The sequence below is a fragment of the Hibiscus syriacus genome, unplaced genomic scaffold (genome assembly GCF_006381635.1).
Source record: "Hibiscus syriacus cultivar Baekdansim isolate YM2019G1 unplaced genomic scaffold, ASM638163v2 tig00111128_pilon, whole genome shotgun sequence".
NCBI classification, from domain to species: Eukaryota; Viridiplantae; Streptophyta; class Magnoliopsida; order Malvales; family Malvaceae; genus Hibiscus; species Hibiscus syriacus.
In genome coordinates this window covers 617,443-635,000 of record NW_024062989.1, presented here as the reverse complement: position 1 = coordinate 635,000, position 17,558 = coordinate 617,443, and the positions used below count along the sequence as shown (strand labels likewise).

Here is a 17,558-nt window from a genome sequence, read left to right as displayed (position 1 = left end):
TCTAGATGAAAGAGAACATATTCAGTTGACCACTGCAATATCAAGTTATAACAATAATTACTTGCCACAAAATCTGAAATGGCTTTTTGGAGGTGAAGAGCCATACTGTTCCAATGGAAACTCCACAATCAATGTTGGAGGAACCGTCCAGTGGATAAAAAACAACACAGTACCGGAGTTGTTTAAGACAAATTCATTTCAAATGTTCAGAAGAACAAATCTAACATCAGCACTATGCTCAATAGAAACAGAGAAGAGAACAACTAAAAACACCTTCCACTCTTTGAGCGCTCCACGAAGGTTGCCTCTTCATCTTCTTCAGAGACAAGGATGCACTGGTGCAATGTCAAAATGTGTTAAATGTTAACAGAGGAAATTATAACATAACCAATGTATTCAACAAAAGTCATACAACTACTCACTGTTCTGCCACTTCTTACTAAAGCCTTGACAAATACTTCATTCGAAAGCACATCCAGCTTCTTTTGCTCTTCACCCTTTATTCACAAATAGACAAACTTACTCAGTATGAAATATCAACACCACATGTAGAATATAAGAAGAATCAGTGGTCTGGGAACTACTTGCCTGTACATTAGTCTCCCCAGCAAGTCCAATGAGTTTGGCAAGACCAGCCTGATTCAATAAACAGCAAACTGGTTATAATCACTTCTAAGGCCAAAAAATTAATACTATACTATATCAGTGAATATATGAAAGAAAGACCTTGTTAACAGCAGTGCAAACGAACTTGCAGCCAAGAACAATGTGATTAAGCAAGATGGTGAAATCGCCACGAGACTCGGGATACTTGGACTGCTCGTTCAACACTAAACGTGTTATGGTCATCAAGTCAGTCCTATAAGCATCCGCGTCATGATCCATCTCGCTCAACCCCTACAAAATCCCAAAAGAAAGAAAAGGTAGAAGTGGTGGATTTGCTTCTTTGGATGTGGGAAGGGAAGGATAAAAAATTACTTGGAGGGGTTATCTGCAGTGCTGGAAATGGAAGCTTTTGGGGACACGTGGGGGGAGGAGAACAAGGGAATGAGGGTGTAGTCTTCACTGAAGATAACGAGCCAACGGGTCTCGTCGTCTTTCTTGTTGAATGATGTTGTTCTGTTTTTTGTCTGTGTTTTCAGTGAAGTGGACGAGGTGAGTGAACTTCCACGTAATTTTATTTATAACAATAACCAGTCCTTTGTTTTAGTGTCGGTTTCAGACAGTGAAGTATCCAATTTGTGATTAGATAAGTTAAGTATAGTAGATTCTATTTATTATTTTCTGAATCATTATTTCTTTCTTATTATGTCTTTTATTCAAATTAATATCTAGTTAAAGAGGTTGATTTTCTGGGAAGAGCATCGTCGGCCGGTCACTTGATTCATTAGTTGTGATAGTAACACTGTCACTAACTTGATATAATTCTAGGACTGTTTTTAATTAACTAGTGCTGCTGTTTCACTTATTGCTTGGCTTTGCAATCCAAAAAAAAAAATCTTTGTTTAATTCTAAATTCCGTACCCTTAAAATAAGAAAATGAAACCTTGAATAATATTATTCTATTATCAGAAGAAAGAAAACAAAATCTTTTAACTAAACACCGGCAACAACACGTATGTGAGTTTTATCTTAAATTTCTCAATATTAATAAAGTTAAAGGTTAATATATATAAGCCTTCCACTAAACTTATATACCAACTGTCACGGGGATAATTTTTTGGCCTTACAATCCGTGCGGCCTTAAATGATGAAGTTCTTGTCGATAACTTAAGTCGGCCTGTCAAATAACCTTGTGAGAACTTAAGCTCACCAAAGCAACAAACAAGCCCTTAAGACTTGAGAAATATGTGGAAGCATGCACAAAAGGCACTAATAAATTTTTATAATATCGGCTGTAAATAAATTAATACGATAAAAAAAAATAACACTAAGATTTATGTGGAAATCTCAAAAAGGAAAAATCACGGGCAAATTATAAGAATTTCACTAATATGAAATAAGAAAATACAAGAGAATTTTTGTGAAAAAAAAAACCTTGAAACCTAACCCTTTACTCTTAGTATATATTTATAGGATAGATATTTGATTTTACATTGGAAAATTAAATAAAGTAGAAATTTACCTTAATAAAGTTATCTACTTTTAATCAAATTAGGATTCTTACTTTCCCAAATTTAAATATTAATTTGTATCACTTTGAATTGAATCAAACTCTAACAAATCTCCACCTCGACGCGAATTCTGAAAGTGCGAAGGTTTCAAGATGAAACACTCAAATTTAACAAAAAAAATGATTTTTTACTTCAACGAACAAATTCTCAACCTCTTCCACAACACCCCTCAAAGGGATAATCTTCAGTCATGGATACCGATCGAATCCAAGCTTTTTCTAAGCATGGATTTAGCCTTTACATCGACATGATTATTATAAGTGCCAATTTTGCTCACAAATGTATGACCACGAGCAATATCATGCACAACATGATCCCGATCATCAATGATAATTCTATCTTCAAATTCGTTATTCCTACAAAATTGAACTCATTTATGCTTCACATAACTGTTCTACCCACGGTTATCTTGTTCGACAAAAAGTCTTCTTTTGCTTGATTTAGTCAAAACATTTTTACTAGTAATAATGTTATTTGAAACGGGGAATGAAACATTAACTGCATTATTTAAAATTGTTGAACCCTATAAAACATAAAACTTGGCAATCCTTCTCTGCCCTTTCATCACAACAAGAGAGCCCTTACAAATCTTCATAGCTCCACTTTCATTGGAGAATTTGCACCCTTTTAAATCTAGGATACCTAACGAAATTAGATTTCTGCTCAAATATGAAACATGTCTCCCATTACGTAGTGTTCGAACAATCCCATTGAACATCTTAATCTTGATTGTGCCAATACTTGCGACTTTACAATATACATTATTTCCCAAAAATACATTACATGTATATACAACTTTATACGTCGTAAACCAGTCACGATTAGGACTCATATGAAAATTACTACCAGAGTCAAGTATTCACTCATCACTTGTTATAGAGTTGTCATTACCCGCAACTAGGATTTCTCCGTCATTGCATTCTTCTGCTACACCGGCCTCACCAGATTTTTTGGAGTTCTGCTATTCAGCTTCTCTCTTAATTTTTATTATGTAACTTGTAACAATCCAATTTAACATGACCTTTTTGTTTGCAAAAGTGACAAGTTTTACCTTGGTTGGAAGATTTTGATCGCCCATTTCTTCATTACTAGAATAATGCTCGCCTTTTCTTTTATGGTCTGAGCTAGTCGATCCATGCACCATGAGACCTTCTTCCCGAGACTCAAAATCAGATACAAGATACTTCATCTTATCAAACGAGTGTATGCCATTATACACCTCCTCAAGAATGAGTGTTTCACGACTGTACAAAACTGTGCTCTGAAAAATGAGTAGGAAGGAGGTAGTGAACATAGGAGGATCAACCCTAAATCTACTTGACCATACTTTAATTCTAAAGTCTCTAGATAATAGAAAATTTCCTTCAATGCGGTCAGGTGCTCTTTAAGAGATGAACCTCTTCTAACCTTGAAAGTCTCGATAGATATTATCGAAGAACATATTCTATGAATCAATTAATTGAGTTGATTTTAAAAAGAACAACGGAAAAGTGATCCATTTGTTGTCATTTATACGACCAAAATATTATGATCATGGTTATTAAGAATTCAACGAGACCCTTCCTCGCGAATCAGACAACGAAAGAGGATGGGCCCCCCGTTGAGTTCTTACACTTTCATGCTTATAACTTAGTTCATCCCATTATTACATCTTATATTCCATATTAGAGGGACGAACCTAATCCAGAATATGAACCATAAAAGAAAATACCTATCATAGGAATACCAGTTACTGTACCTATTATTTAAAGAGGAATCCTTCTAGTAGTATCGACCTAACTTGAGAGAATAAAGATGTTTCTTTAAGTGTAACTTGTTGATCAACAATTTCTGCATGCATAGTTGCTCAAATTTCGCCCACAAAGAAGCATCCTTTTTTCTTTCAACACATCCTCCAAATTTTGATTTGATAAGTGTAAACGGATCTGAGATAGGACTTTACGATTCTTATGCTTTTCTTTATTCGTCCAATCTAACATCTAACAATGTCTCCGTATCAAACTCTTTCAATGCATCATCTAAGTCCAATTGTGCAAGGACATCCTGAATCTTCACCTATTATAATGAGAATATGGTGTTTCGATCTAACAACGAAATATCATACTTTACTATTGCCATAATATTGAACCCGAAACTCTGATACCAATTGTTAGGAATTTGAGAGCGAAAAAATAACCAAAACGACATCAATATAAAATAAAAAAGCACAAGAGATAAGATTTAACGTGACTCGACCTTGCCTACCTCCAAGGGTGAGATAAACAACAATTCATTATAAACGTAGAGAATACAAATAGTATAAATACATAATATCACATGTATCCCAAAACCCGGTATATCCCAAAACACTCTTCCAACATCCTTACAAAACTATCTCTGCAACATAAGCCCAAAAGTTACAGAGATCAAAAAAGAATTACATCTCTCTCACACTACCCTAAAGGCTAATACATAATCTCTATCTATATAGCCAAATATTTGATCACAATAAGAATTCTTCCCTAAAATAAATTTGTACTTTATTAAATAAACCTAATTATCAAGTAATCTTTAATCACTAGAATTACAAGAAAATCCAATTTCATTATCAATTATAATTTAGATCAAAATATAAGAAAAATCACGAAAAACAACCAAACAAATAGCAAAGAGACGAGATAATACATAATAAAATATTTTTTTATTATTATTTAGAAGCGAAGAATGAATTAAATGAGATAATCAGAAACGAGGTGAGAAATATCTTTATTTATAATTAAATCTGCTGCAATAATAGATTTACATAACAACTAACATGAATGCATATCTTACAATATCTCCTATTTAAGAAAATAATATAAAATTATATCGATTAGCATATTACTTCTTTTAGATAAAAGATTAAATTGATTAAAAATAGAATAGTCCAAGAGTATTTGATAAGATGTCACTCTCCTTTTGCCTAGAATATAAACAACTCCTTTTTATTACTATTTTACCATCAAAGTAGAGCGTCGGTCGGGATTGAGAACAATTGGTGTGGCATATGGAGTTTGGCATACTGATGTCATTGTTGGGTTATTGTCACTCAATCTACTATTGGTGTTTTATAAGGAAAATTATTCATAAGGGGGATTGGGAGGGGAAAAAATCGTCCTGGACATGGAGACAAGGAACTCCAGCTTAAGCCCACATGTGTTCCAGCATTGATTGATTACAATTTTCACAAAGTAACTTGCGGACATATTTTTGCAAGTGTGTATGGTCACCGACGGAATTAAAGATACCATGTTTAGTAGAAGACACGATTGCAGGGGAATTTCTTGAAGAAATCGCATGAGACGTCGCAGCTCCGATAGAGGCGCCAACGTTGTTGCTGAGTGAGTAGCCAATAATTGGGTCTCTTGGACACTACATGATTTTATGTTTGCTTTTGAATATGTTCTGTTTGTGCCGTCTAGGACTAGGACTAGGACTATCACATTATGAGTGGAACCCACTTCGTTAGCGCATGCATGGAAAATACGACAATAGTACACACATAATGTGGATGAGAAAGTTTATTTATCAAAATGATACACTCAGTCGATTAATTTTTCATCTAAGGTGTTTTTTTTATAGTGCAATACCAAAGATCTTAAGATATTTTGGAGTCTTCAGGCAAAAATGAAGGATATTTGATTGCTTGACGTCTTCAGGTATGTTTGACATGCAGAAATACCTGGGATTGTTCGACATCTTCAGTGTAGTTGGGAAACATGTAAGTATTAATGAAAATATTAATTATTCATTAATAGTAGAGAAAATTTTGAAGTAAATTTTCTTTCAATCTATAATCTGTAAGTATTATTCGAATAAAAATATATTCGTATTCGAATAAAATATGTATATTTCGTAAAGATATTTAAAATATTATTTTTAATATGTTGTTGCAGGTAAAAAAGAAGTAAGAAATTCGAGAAGATTTTTTTATAACATCAACTTATCGGAAGAATAATAGAGAAAATTTTGAATGAAATTTTCTTTCAATCTATAATTTGTAAGTATTATTAAAAATAACATATTATTAATAATATGTCAAATATACCTGAAAACGCCAAGCAATCCAATGCCTTTCATTTTTTCCTGAAGACTCCAAGATATCTTGGGATCTTTGGCATTGTACGGTAGAAAACACCCTAAATAGGAAATTAATCGATTGAGTGAATCATTTTGGGAAATAAACTTTCCTATCCACATTATCTAGATACTTTTACCCGGAAAACACAGCCTTCCCCACTCCACTAAGTGAACATACAACAAATTATTGTTCAAAATTGTCAGCATGTTTAATTTACAGTAACATTATAATGTTTACATACATAGCTTCCATCACCCTTCCAAACTTTTTCACTTCAAATTTGGATATGAAACTGGATCATGTTGTCATGTTTTCTATTTTGAACCCAACATTTCTCTTTTCAGATGCATATATTATTATTAAGTAGATTAATCTCATAAAATGGTAATTTTCCCACGTTCACATCTCACTAACTTTTTATAAATGCAATAAAATGCAGATTTTTTTAATAAAACATTTAATCATCGACTATTGAGATAAAATATCTCAACGCCATCTACATTTAAAATATAACATTATAAATAAAATGATCTGAAAAATCTCTATAATATTAAATCAAAATAATTGATCAATTGAATCTATACAAACGATTATATAGGAAAAAGTTTTTTTTTTAAATATTATGAGACATTATAAAATAATATATATTCAAAATTTTCTTAATCGACTGATAATGCACATACCCTTATAAACGTAGCTATTCGAACTCAAAATTTTTTGAGTAAATAATATTCTTTTTTATCCCTAAAAATTCTTTATAGATTTATTTTCGTACATAAAGAAAGTTAAATCCCATTAGTAAGTATTATTCAAACATAAACTCAAATTAAAATATGTTTTTATTATAATAGTAATATTTTTAATTTATATAAAATTATTAAAACAAATATCCAAACATCTACTTTTACTGCAACCATACTTTATTTTCCTTAAATTTTGGCTTATTGTAAAAGAATATCATTTATGGGCTGTTTGTTTATTTCAAATGATTAAGTGCTGAATGATTCAAATACTAAATGATTCAGAGACTTTATATGAATTAGCTCTGAATGTGACATGCTGTTTGATAAGGGCTCTGAATCATTCAAAATATACTTCTGTACTGAATCATTTAACACTGTTTTATTGAATCAGTCAACACTGTTTTGTTGAATTAATCAACACTGTTTTGTTGAATCAATCAACACTGTTTTATTGAATCAGTCAACACTATTTTATTGAATCAGTCAGCACTGAATCATTCAGAGATGCGAAACAAACACGCTTAATGCTAAACGGTTCATCATTCAACACTGAATGATTCTATTTAGAGTCAAACAAACAACCCTTAATTATTGTCGTAATATAAATATTTATAAAAATAAAGAAAAATAGTTGTCCCTTGTTCCCATATGTAATGAGATAAGGAAGAGGTAAGATAGTAGGTTGCCTTCAACACCAGGTTGAGTGCAACTTCCGTAGAAGACCTCCGAATTATGAAATGCCCTTCGTGAGACTCGATCCCACGACCTCAAGATTAAGAACCTTGTGTTCTACTAACTGAGCTGGATAATATCAAAAAAAATAAAAAAATAAAGAAAGATTAATCAAAAAATAAAAAATAAAGAAAGAAAAAGTTACTGAGAATAAAAAGATCACTGAAAGTATCTTCTCAAATGTTTCAACCTCCAAGGCGACTTCCAGCTTTTAGTTTATGTCTGACCATCTCATGTTTTTAAAATTTTAAAACACACACAAACACAACAGTCGGAAAATTCCAGCTACCCAGAATACCTTCCCGTCCGGTAACATCCGTCTGTTCCGCCGGCAATTGCCTTCAGTCACTACAACAGAGTCGCCATTTTGACCCTTGAGTCGTCCCGCCATCAGTCTAACTTAAGGGACTGGCTTAATGGTGGTGGATTGAAGAGGTGAATGCTAAGGTTTCGTTTCTGAAAGAGGAGAGACCCATAGATCTGCTAAAGTGTTGCTGTAACTGTTTTGTTTTTGTTTTCGGAAATGGACGGGCTAAAGATGCTTGGATGTTAAGCTTAGGAGGAAAAGAGGAGAGGAGGGGAAAGAGGAGAGGAGGGAGAGTGGAGAAGAGAGAAGAAAGGAGGAAGTGGTAACAACTGATGATGAGTGGTGCTCAAGAGAGCGATCGTAGAGGGAGGTGGCGTTGCAGTTGTTTCCTCACATGGAATGGCAGATCTTGTTAGCAACGGCAATGCCCAACGTGACGTCGACCAGGTCTTTAAGAATTTTGTTTAACTTTATTTATTTATTCTCGATTTTTTTTCTTAACTTTGTTTTACTCTCAATTGTGTTTTCTGATCAGAGGGTAAGAAATGATGAGTAATTTTGGGTTCCTCATTACTTTGTTGAATGGCTAATATAAGTATTCGGTTTCCTTTTCTAGATTTAAGAGATTCTAGAAAGCTGGAAAAAATACGACCTTTTTTGTGCCTAATTTATTAGAATCTCTAGAATTGTGTTGAGAATGTTGAGATCTATGTTATTTCTTCGTTTTGAGAAAATTTAGGGGGAATGGTTGACAATTTAGGTTAATGAACATGGAAGTTGTTTGCTTGTTTAGTTCAGGATCAGGTGACGTTAAAAATATCATCTGGTTACTGTTCCAAATGTTAAATCCCTGACATTTGCTTGACATTATCTAAGTAATTCGTTCATAATTGACGCATATTAGACCTATAAATAAGGTGATTTCATGAACATCAGAGATGCATATAAAACATGCATATTAGCCGGGAACAAAGTGAGCTACTCTTAAATGGGCTATGTGATGATTGACAATTATTGATTTGTGATTTAAGAGACTGTGTGAGGTTTGGTTGGTTACTATCATTGTTCTCTTTCTTGATGGTTATGTTGTTGATGTTTGAACAATTTTCTGTATATATCTTGATATCAATATCCTTTTACATGTAATATTCTTTACCTAATGTAGGAATTAATAGCTTTGAAGAAGGGTGCTCAGCTTTTGAAATATGGTCACAAGGGAAAGCCAAAGTTTTGTCCATTTAGACTCTCTAATGTAAGTTTGGTTCCATATTTTGAATCCTTCTGTTATGTTCCTGAGTTGTGAATTTGACTATTTAATGCTTTGTTAGACAGTTTTAAATTGAAATGTGCTCCAACATCGAAGGGCATTAAAAAAACAATGCATTAAAAGTTTATTTAATCTTGTTATGCAATGTTTAAAAAACAGGATTGGAAGTGGTTGAACTGGTTGACCTCTGGTTTCCATCCCGACTGGTTCAACCAGTTGGACAGGCTAGTTTAATTTTATTAAATGTTTAAACATTAACTTAATCTAAAACGAATATTAAACGTAGTAATTAACAAAAGAAGATGCATTTGCCTAATAATATGGTCTTCAATATAAAACTACAAAGCTTCAAATCTAAATGATTAAAAATAAAGTTTCATATCCAATTTTTACACTTCTATCCAGTTTGTTTACCGGTTTGACTGTCACCCAGTTCTTTTATAGCCACTCGATTAGACAAGCCGTTGTTTCACAGTTCAACTAACTGTTTCAGTCTCTGACTCCGAGATACTAGTCTTTTCCACCATTTAGGCTTGCAACTGTGAAAATTGAAACAGGTGCACAGTGACCGGCTATCTATTTTCGTGTATGCTGTGTATTACGTGTAAAGGATTGTGTCAAATAATAACAATAATTATTTTAGGAAAGACATTAGTTTATTATTATTAGGATCAATTTATTATTATTTGATTATGAGAATTCTTTGGAGCAAGTCTTTTATCTTAGCCAATTATTAGGAGCATGTGTTTATTCAAACAAAGTATTTAATCTCTATTTAAAGAGCCTGATTTGCATCAAAAAATTTAAGTTAGAACTTTAAAAGAAAAACCTATGAGAGTGATCAATCCATTAGTTGGGATGGTAACACAGTCCCTAACTTGATATGATTCTAGGACTCTTTTTAATTAACAAGTGATGCTATTTTACTTATTGCTTAGCTTTGCACCTTTTTTCTTTTATTTTTAAATCCAAAAACAAATTTGTTGTTAATATCAGCACATAATAACTGTTTTCATTTGTCAAAATTGCAGGATGAAACATCTTTAATCTGGAGTACAAGCAGCGGTGAAAGAAGTTTGAGGTTGGCTGCAGTCTCTAAAATTATTCCTGGACAAAGAACCGTGAGATCCTTATGGTTCTATTGTTACACAAACATTATATTATACTCTTTTCTTTTTTCTATTTTTTTTTCAAGAAAATCTAGTTTGGTTCCTGCTATGCTTGCATAAATTTCTTCTGAGTTATGCTAATTTTTTCCTCTTTGCTGCTCTATCAGGCTGTTTTCCAGCGGTATCTCTGTCCTGAGAAGGATTGTTTATCCTTTTCTCTTATATACGACAACGGGAAAAGGTCTCTTGATCTGGTTAGTGATGGAACTTCGATATTCTGTTTGTAGATAAACAATAAACTATTGTCGATACTCAATACTTTTATTTATCTGGTTATTTATCCCTTTACATCGACTCCTAGATCTGCAAGGACAAATTTGAGGCAGAGGCGCGGATTGCGGGCCTCAAATCATTAATATCTTTTGGTCAGGGTGGACATTCCAAAATTGATAGTTGGACTGACGGGGGCCTCTACCTTGATGTAATTCCATGTTCATTTGACTCCTTTTCAGTAATTGTTTTGTGATTTTTCTGTTGCACGAATTGCCATTTATATTGATTCCAGTTTGTGCATTTTCAATATGTGAAAATGTTTTGCCAGATAATCATTCATTATTCATGAAACAATTCCAGTACTATCTCCCAAGCTCTTGCTATGTCAGAAGTCTGTACGTACATAAAATTACTTGGTTGCTTGATGAATTTTGGTAGTTTAGTTAACTTTTTTTTGATATTTAAGTCTTCATTTCTTTATTCTTTTAGTTGCGAAAATCCTTTCAGAGTTGAGCATAAAAATTCATGGTTTTTTAAATATAATTGATTGTATTACTGTTATAGGCTTATAGCTACAGTTATAGATTTTGTTTGACATAAATGCTCATCACTGATTGATTTCAGGATGGTAGAGACCTGACATCAAATAGTGCAAGTGTCAATTCTGTTAGAACTAGCCAAGATATTAGCTCCCTTGAGATTTCTCTCAGTTTTAACCCAAATACTTCTCCAAAGAGTTTTGGGCCTGAGAATTCTTTTCAGTCTGCAAGGTCACATGTAGCATCTGACGGCACAAATATGCAAATAAAAGGACCTGGTTCAGATGTTCTTCGTGTAAGTGTTTCTAGTGCTCCTAGTACTTCAAGTCACGGTTCTGCAACAGATGATTATGATGCTTTAGGGGATGTGTATATATGGGGTGAGGTTATCTGTGATAGTGTTGTGAAGGTTGTGGCTGATAAGAACACCAATTATTTGAGCACAAGAGCAGATGTGCTTATTCCAAGGCCTTTAGAGTCCAATGTAGTTTTAGATGTACATCATGTAGCTTGTGGGGTCAAGCATGCTGCCCTAGTTACAAGGCAAGGTGAAGTTTTCACATGGGGTGAAGAATCTGGAGGACGACTTGGTCATGGTGTTGGGAAGGAGGTCAGTCAACCTCATCTTGTAGAATCACTGGCTGTTACTAGTGTTAGTCTTGTTGCATGTGGAGAATTTCATACTTGTGCCATTACAATGGCTGGGGAACTTTATACATGGGGAGATGGAACCCACAATGCTGGGCTTCTTGGTCATGGTTCAGATGTCAGCCATTGGGTACCAAAGAGAATTTCAGGTCCTCTTGAGGGACTTCAAGTTGCTACAGTAATGTGCGGTCCATGGCATACAACCTTGATAACGTCAACAGGACAGCTGTTTACTTTTGGGGATGGAACATTTGGTGTCTTGGGCCACGGTGACAGAGAAAATGTTCCATATCCAAGAGAAGTGGAGTCTCTGTCAGGATTGAGAACAATTGCTGTGGCATGTGGAGTGTGGCATACTGCTGCAGTTGTTGAGGCTATTGTCACTCAATCTACTACTAGTGTTTCATCAGGAAAATTATTCACATGGGGGGATGGGGACAAAAATCGTCTTGGACATGGAGACAAGGAACCCCGGCTTAAGCCCACGTGTGTTCTAGCACTAATTGATTACAATTTTCACAAAGTTGCTTGTGGGCATAGCTTAACAGTTGGTTTGACAACATCAGGGAATGTTTTTACAATGGGAAGTACTGTGTATGGTCAACTTGGGAATCATTTTGCTGATGGAAAGATACCGTGTTTAGTAGAAGACAAGCTTTCAGGTGAATGTGTTGAAGAAATTGCCTGTGGTGCATATCACGTTGCAGCTCTAACTTCCAGGAATGAAGTGTATACATGGGGAAAAGGAGCTAATGGTAGGTTGGGCCATGGAGATGTTGAAGATCGAAAAACTCCTACTCTGGTTGAGAGTTTGAAGGATAGACATGTCAAGTATATGGCTTGTGGTTCAACATATAGTGCTGCTATATGTCTCCATAAATGGGTATCTGGTACCGAAGAATCTCAATGCTCGGCTTGTAGGCAGGCTTTTGGGTTCACCAGAAAAAGGCATAATTGCTACAATTGTGGACTTGTGCACTGCCATTCCTGCAGTTCAAGGAAAGCACTAAGAGCAGCTTTGGCCCCTAATCCTAGGAAACCTTATCGTGTGTGTGATTCCTGTTTTGCTAAAATGAACAAGGTTTTTGAAGCTGGTAATAATAGGAGGAATTCCATACCTCGCCTTTCAGCTGAGAACAAGGACAGGTTCGATAAGGCTGAAACAAGATTATCCAAATCTGCTTCTCCTTCAAATATAGACTTGATCAAGCAGTTAGATATCAAAGCAGCGAAACAAGGAAAAAAAGCTGAAACATTCTCCTTGGTTCGCTCTACTCAAGCACCTTCTTTGTTACAATTGAAAGATGTTGCTTTGTCAACTACTTTAGATTTGCAGTGGACGGTTCCTAAACCAATTCTTACTCCATCTGGAATGAGTTCCAGATCTGTTTCACCTTTATCAAGGAAACCTAGCCCTCCACGTTCTGCTACCCCAATTCCAACAACATCTGGACTTTCTTTTTCCAAAAATGTCATGGATAGATTGAAAAAGACAAATGACCTTTTGAACCAAGAAGTGCTTAAGTTGTGTGGACAGGTAAGAATGTTGTTGCTGGTGCTCTGTGCTTTTAGTATTTATCTCCATTTGGGGTTATTCTTATATTTGGAAAGGGGGTGGGCCTTCTGGTGACTGTGTCAATGAAATTCTGATGATTATGGATCTATTGTAGGTTGAGACCCTGAGAATGAGATGCGAGCTCCAGGAATCAGAGCTTCAAAAATCAACGATGAAAGCTCAGGAAGCTATGGCACTGGCTGTAGAGGAGTCTGCTAAATCTGAAGCTGCCAAGGAAGTTATAAAGTCGCTAACAGCTCAGGTTATTTTCAGCTTTACGTTGTTCCCTCTATTGTTTAATTGTACTCTCTTCTTTTGAAATATGTTTTCTTTAACTTGCAATGCAACCACTCATGATGCTGATTGAATGACTCCTTTCATTGTCTTATATGTTAAAAGTCCTTTTAGTCAGCAACCCTTGCTTTTTCTTTGTCTTGTCAATTTTCTCCTTATAATTCTCAAAAGGATTTGTTTCTATTTTACTTCCCCAGCTCAAGGATATGGCTGCAAGGTTGCCACCTGGAGTTTATGACACTGAGAGCATTAAACCAACATACCTTCCAAATGGCTTGGAGCAAAATGGTGTTCACTGTCCAGATTCAAATGGATTGGGTCATTTGAGATCTGATTCAATTGGTGGCTCTTTTCTTGCCTCCCCCACCGCACTTGCTTCTTCCACAATCAATTGCCATTCAGATACGAGGCTGCTGAAGGGCACCACAGGTTTGCAGGAAGGGAACAGTAGTGTGTCAGTGGCTGTTGATGGAAGAGTATCTGAATCTTTCAGAGATAGTGAAAATGGTATGGAATGCAGAATTTCTGCATCAGTAGCTAATGGTAGTCAAGCTGATGCTGACTGGATTGAACAGTATGAGCCTGGAGTCTACATAACTCTTGTAGCACTGCAGGATGGAACTAGGGATCTTAAACGCGTGCGGTTCAGGTACATTTTCTATGTCCGTTTATATCTCACCATTTATTAGGTTTCATCTAAATGCAACAACCGCACAAGGGGTAAAGAAAAAGATGAACTAGAAAGCCTACTGGATTTGTTTATTCGACACTAGAAATTGAGTAGGGTTTGCTTGTAGATTTTTCATTATCATATAATTTATTTGATTTAGAGTAACATTGTTTGGGGAAATCTTTAAAGGAAGAAAGCATGAAAATAGAAGAATCAAAAGCACCCATCAATCAGGTCCAAATTTTGGATCCATGTAGCTAGTGGATGCAATAGTTTGCATAACTATTTGATCTTTATAAATCTTAGATGTTCAGCATATGTTGTTATATGCAGCCGGAGAAGATTTGGAGAGCACCGAGCAGAATGTTGGTGGTCGGAAAACCGTGAAAAGGTATATGAGAGGTACAATGTGCGTGGATCAAACAAAACATCGGGAGGTCTTTCTCCCATTTCACAAAAGTAGGGAGGGAAGTTAGCGTTTTGTGAATGTGACAAGGCGAAGGAGCAAGAATCAAATCTGCAAACCCCGTTTCATTTTCTTTTACCTTTTTGATTCCCCACCTCTGTTTTCCTTTTTCTGGTTGCCCCTCTGTAATTCAGTTTCTTGTATTTGACATGTATTGTAATGTATATAAAGTCGTCAATTGCTAAATTGTAGATAGCCCTGGCATGAAGGTATCTTTTACCTTGCATTTAGTCAGAGCTCCCCCGAGAAAGGGAACCCTAAACGTGACGCACCTTTTGTGTCCCGTTATCTTAGGGACGAACCCTAAACCCTGCGTTGTTTGTGTATTAAAAATAGTTGGTCTTCGGATTCTAGTGTTTACACCATCATTGTGTGAGCATTTTTTATGAACAATATTCTGTAGGTTGGTTTGTGTTGCACACTTTGACCTTCCTAATTCCCCGTATCCCCCCCTTTTTTTTCCCTTGTCCCAATAAATTCAAAGAGGTTCTTTACTTTTAGTTAACCTCTTAACACAATGTGTAAATCTATCACAGATGTTAATTTTATTTTAATTTATTTCTTAAGTTAAATAACCTCGAAATGTTCATTGCAACACAAATAGACTACACCTGCGAACCATTTAGGTTGAGACCATCCATAAGTACTTGTCACCTTCATCTTTACGAGAATCCCTTTTATTTTTGGTGGAAACAGTAGTTCCAGATAAGATATTCTATGTTAAAGACACTATAACCAATGTTTATTCAAATATAATATTATTAAGGGTAAAGTATATAAATGGTCTCCTGACTATAAGGTATTATTTTATTGAGTCTCTCAATTATTAAAAGTTATAAAATGGTCCTTTAGCTATAAGATATTACTTTTTTTAGTCCTCCGACTATTAAAAACTATAAAATGGTCACTCGACTATTCATTGTGTTCCAAACTCATCATTTTTCGTTAAAAATTTGATGGCGGTTTGAGTTGAACATTAATCTGTTGACTGAGATATGATAGTCATTTGAAATTCTGATATCATATTATATAATATATCAATTAGCAGGGTTAACGTCAAACTCTAATTTCCATAGATTTTTAACGTAAAAAGGACGAGTTCATAATAGAATTAATAGTCGGGTGACCATTTTGTAACTTTTACTAGTTAGGATACTTAAAAAAGCAACGTCATATAGTCTTGGGACCATTTTATAACTTTTAATAGTCGGAGGACTCAATAAAACAATACCCTACAGTTAGAGGACCATTTATGTTCTTCACCCTATTGTTAACCATATTATGACTCTGTCTTCAGATAAAGAAACAGATCTCATGAAATTTATCCAAATGCGTTTCACTTGTTTGTGAAAACAATAGTTCCGGTAATTTATTCAAAATTTATATGATTATTTAATATCAATGTTTTGAAAAAAGATACTTACCATACAAGTGAAACGCACTTAAATAACTTTGAAAAATAGTACTCCAATAGAAACCTTTTACTTTATTTATTAAAATATGAAACCAAAAGAAGACTTATGCAAATGACCTCACCAAAAGAAAACAAAAACAAAAGAATTAAACGGAGAAAGAATCTTGCAAGGCCAGTAGGTATACCCGATATAGGACATAATGCAAAATAGAAGTTGGAGTTGATAGAAGTTGTGGTTTCTCGACGGAGCAGAAGGCGGGATGGGGATTGTTTTAGGCAAAGCACCGAAGAAGCTACACGGACGTGGTGAACTAATCCGATGAGACGACTTTGGATCATGTTGAACACACGAGATGATGAACCGTCATGGTCATGGGCTGACTCGCTCAGCAAAAACATCAACACCACAACCTTTCTGCTGCCCATTGAATCAGTTCAAGGAGGGACAGGAGTCGTGAAGCTTGGGGGGGGGGGATGAGGATTATAACTATCTATATGAAATGAAAGAGGTTTGGTTGGTATGATGGTGGCTTGTCTAACAAGAATATGACATGAAACATACTGTTGAGTTCACCTGTTCATCACTACAATCCTTCTCTTTTAAAGAGTTTTATGTGACAATCTAATGAATTCCAAGCTAACAAAATCAGAATTCATCCACTATGATGGACCCTGTTCGTGTCAGATCAAACTTCAAGTTCTATATTCATTTTAAACAACTTTCAAAATTGTTCATACATTTCAAGATGATCACGTCTCAACATTATTATAATTTATATCCCTATTTAATACCATTTCATTTATCAAATTTAGCTGTATATATATTTATTATATTTATTCGTTATTATAACTTGTTATGTGATGAGTTTTGGTGTGATAATTGCGTTGCTCAATGCGAACATTAATACTTATTTTTTAATTTGAATATAATTTAGATTATTAGATGTTTATATTTTATAATCAAGGGAGAAGATACTAGGTAAAAAATATTAGATAATTAGAACAATGAGATTATTGTCGACAATCATTTTCGTCCGAGTTTGCATATATTATTATTATTACTATATTATTATAGTATTACTATTACTATTATATATTAATATATTTATTATTACAAATAATACAAATCGAAGGCCCATTTTACAAAATCAACCCGGTTCAGGCCCAGACATAATTTAAGCCCAGATGACCCAAACCCGATTAGGGTTTTCACATCTTATTTCTGCCTCCACAGATTTCAACCGTTGGATCTGGAGAGATCCAACGGT

General features: G+C 34.7%; 2 protein-coding genes across 2 annotated transcripts in view; one reads left to right on the top strand and one right to left on the bottom strand.

Annotated features, from left to right (window-relative positions):
* Nucleotides 1-16,749, bottom strand: part of LOC120154375 (fructose-1,6-bisphosphatase, cytosolic-like) — an 18,379-nt gene extending 1,630 nt beyond the window's left edge. The window contains exons 1-6 of the mRNA XM_039166153.1: nucleotides 16,408-16,749; nucleotides 727-885; nucleotides 589-636; nucleotides 423-497; nucleotides 274-335; nucleotide 1 (exon numbers count right to left, since the gene is read on the bottom strand). The exon at nucleotide 1 is cut by the window's left edge and continues 114 nt beyond it. Of these exons, the coding sequence (XP_039022084.1) occupies nucleotide 1; nucleotides 274-335; nucleotides 423-497; nucleotides 589-636; nucleotides 727-885; nucleotides 16,408-16,716 (654 nt within the window). The 5' untranslated portion in view covers nucleotides 16,717-16,749. The remainder of the gene's footprint in view (nucleotides 2-273; nucleotides 336-422; nucleotides 498-588; nucleotides 637-726; nucleotides 886-16,407) is intronic.
* On the top strand, nucleotides 7,975-15,208 carry LOC120154374 (PH, RCC1 and FYVE domains-containing protein 1-like). Its single transcript, XM_039166152.1, has 9 exons — nucleotides 7,975-8,502; nucleotides 9,221-9,307; nucleotides 10,354-10,443; nucleotides 10,599-10,685; nucleotides 10,793-10,912; nucleotides 11,329-13,428; nucleotides 13,562-13,708; nucleotides 13,938-14,389; nucleotides 14,744-15,208. The coding sequence occupies exons 1-9, from the start codon at nucleotides 8,455-8,457 to the stop codon at nucleotides 14,871-14,873; spliced, it is 3,261 nt and encodes a 1,086-aa protein (XP_039022083.1). The 5' UTR covers nucleotides 7,975-8,454; the 3' UTR covers nucleotides 14,874-15,208.
* Nucleotides 16,750-17,558: the final 809 nt, after the last annotated feature.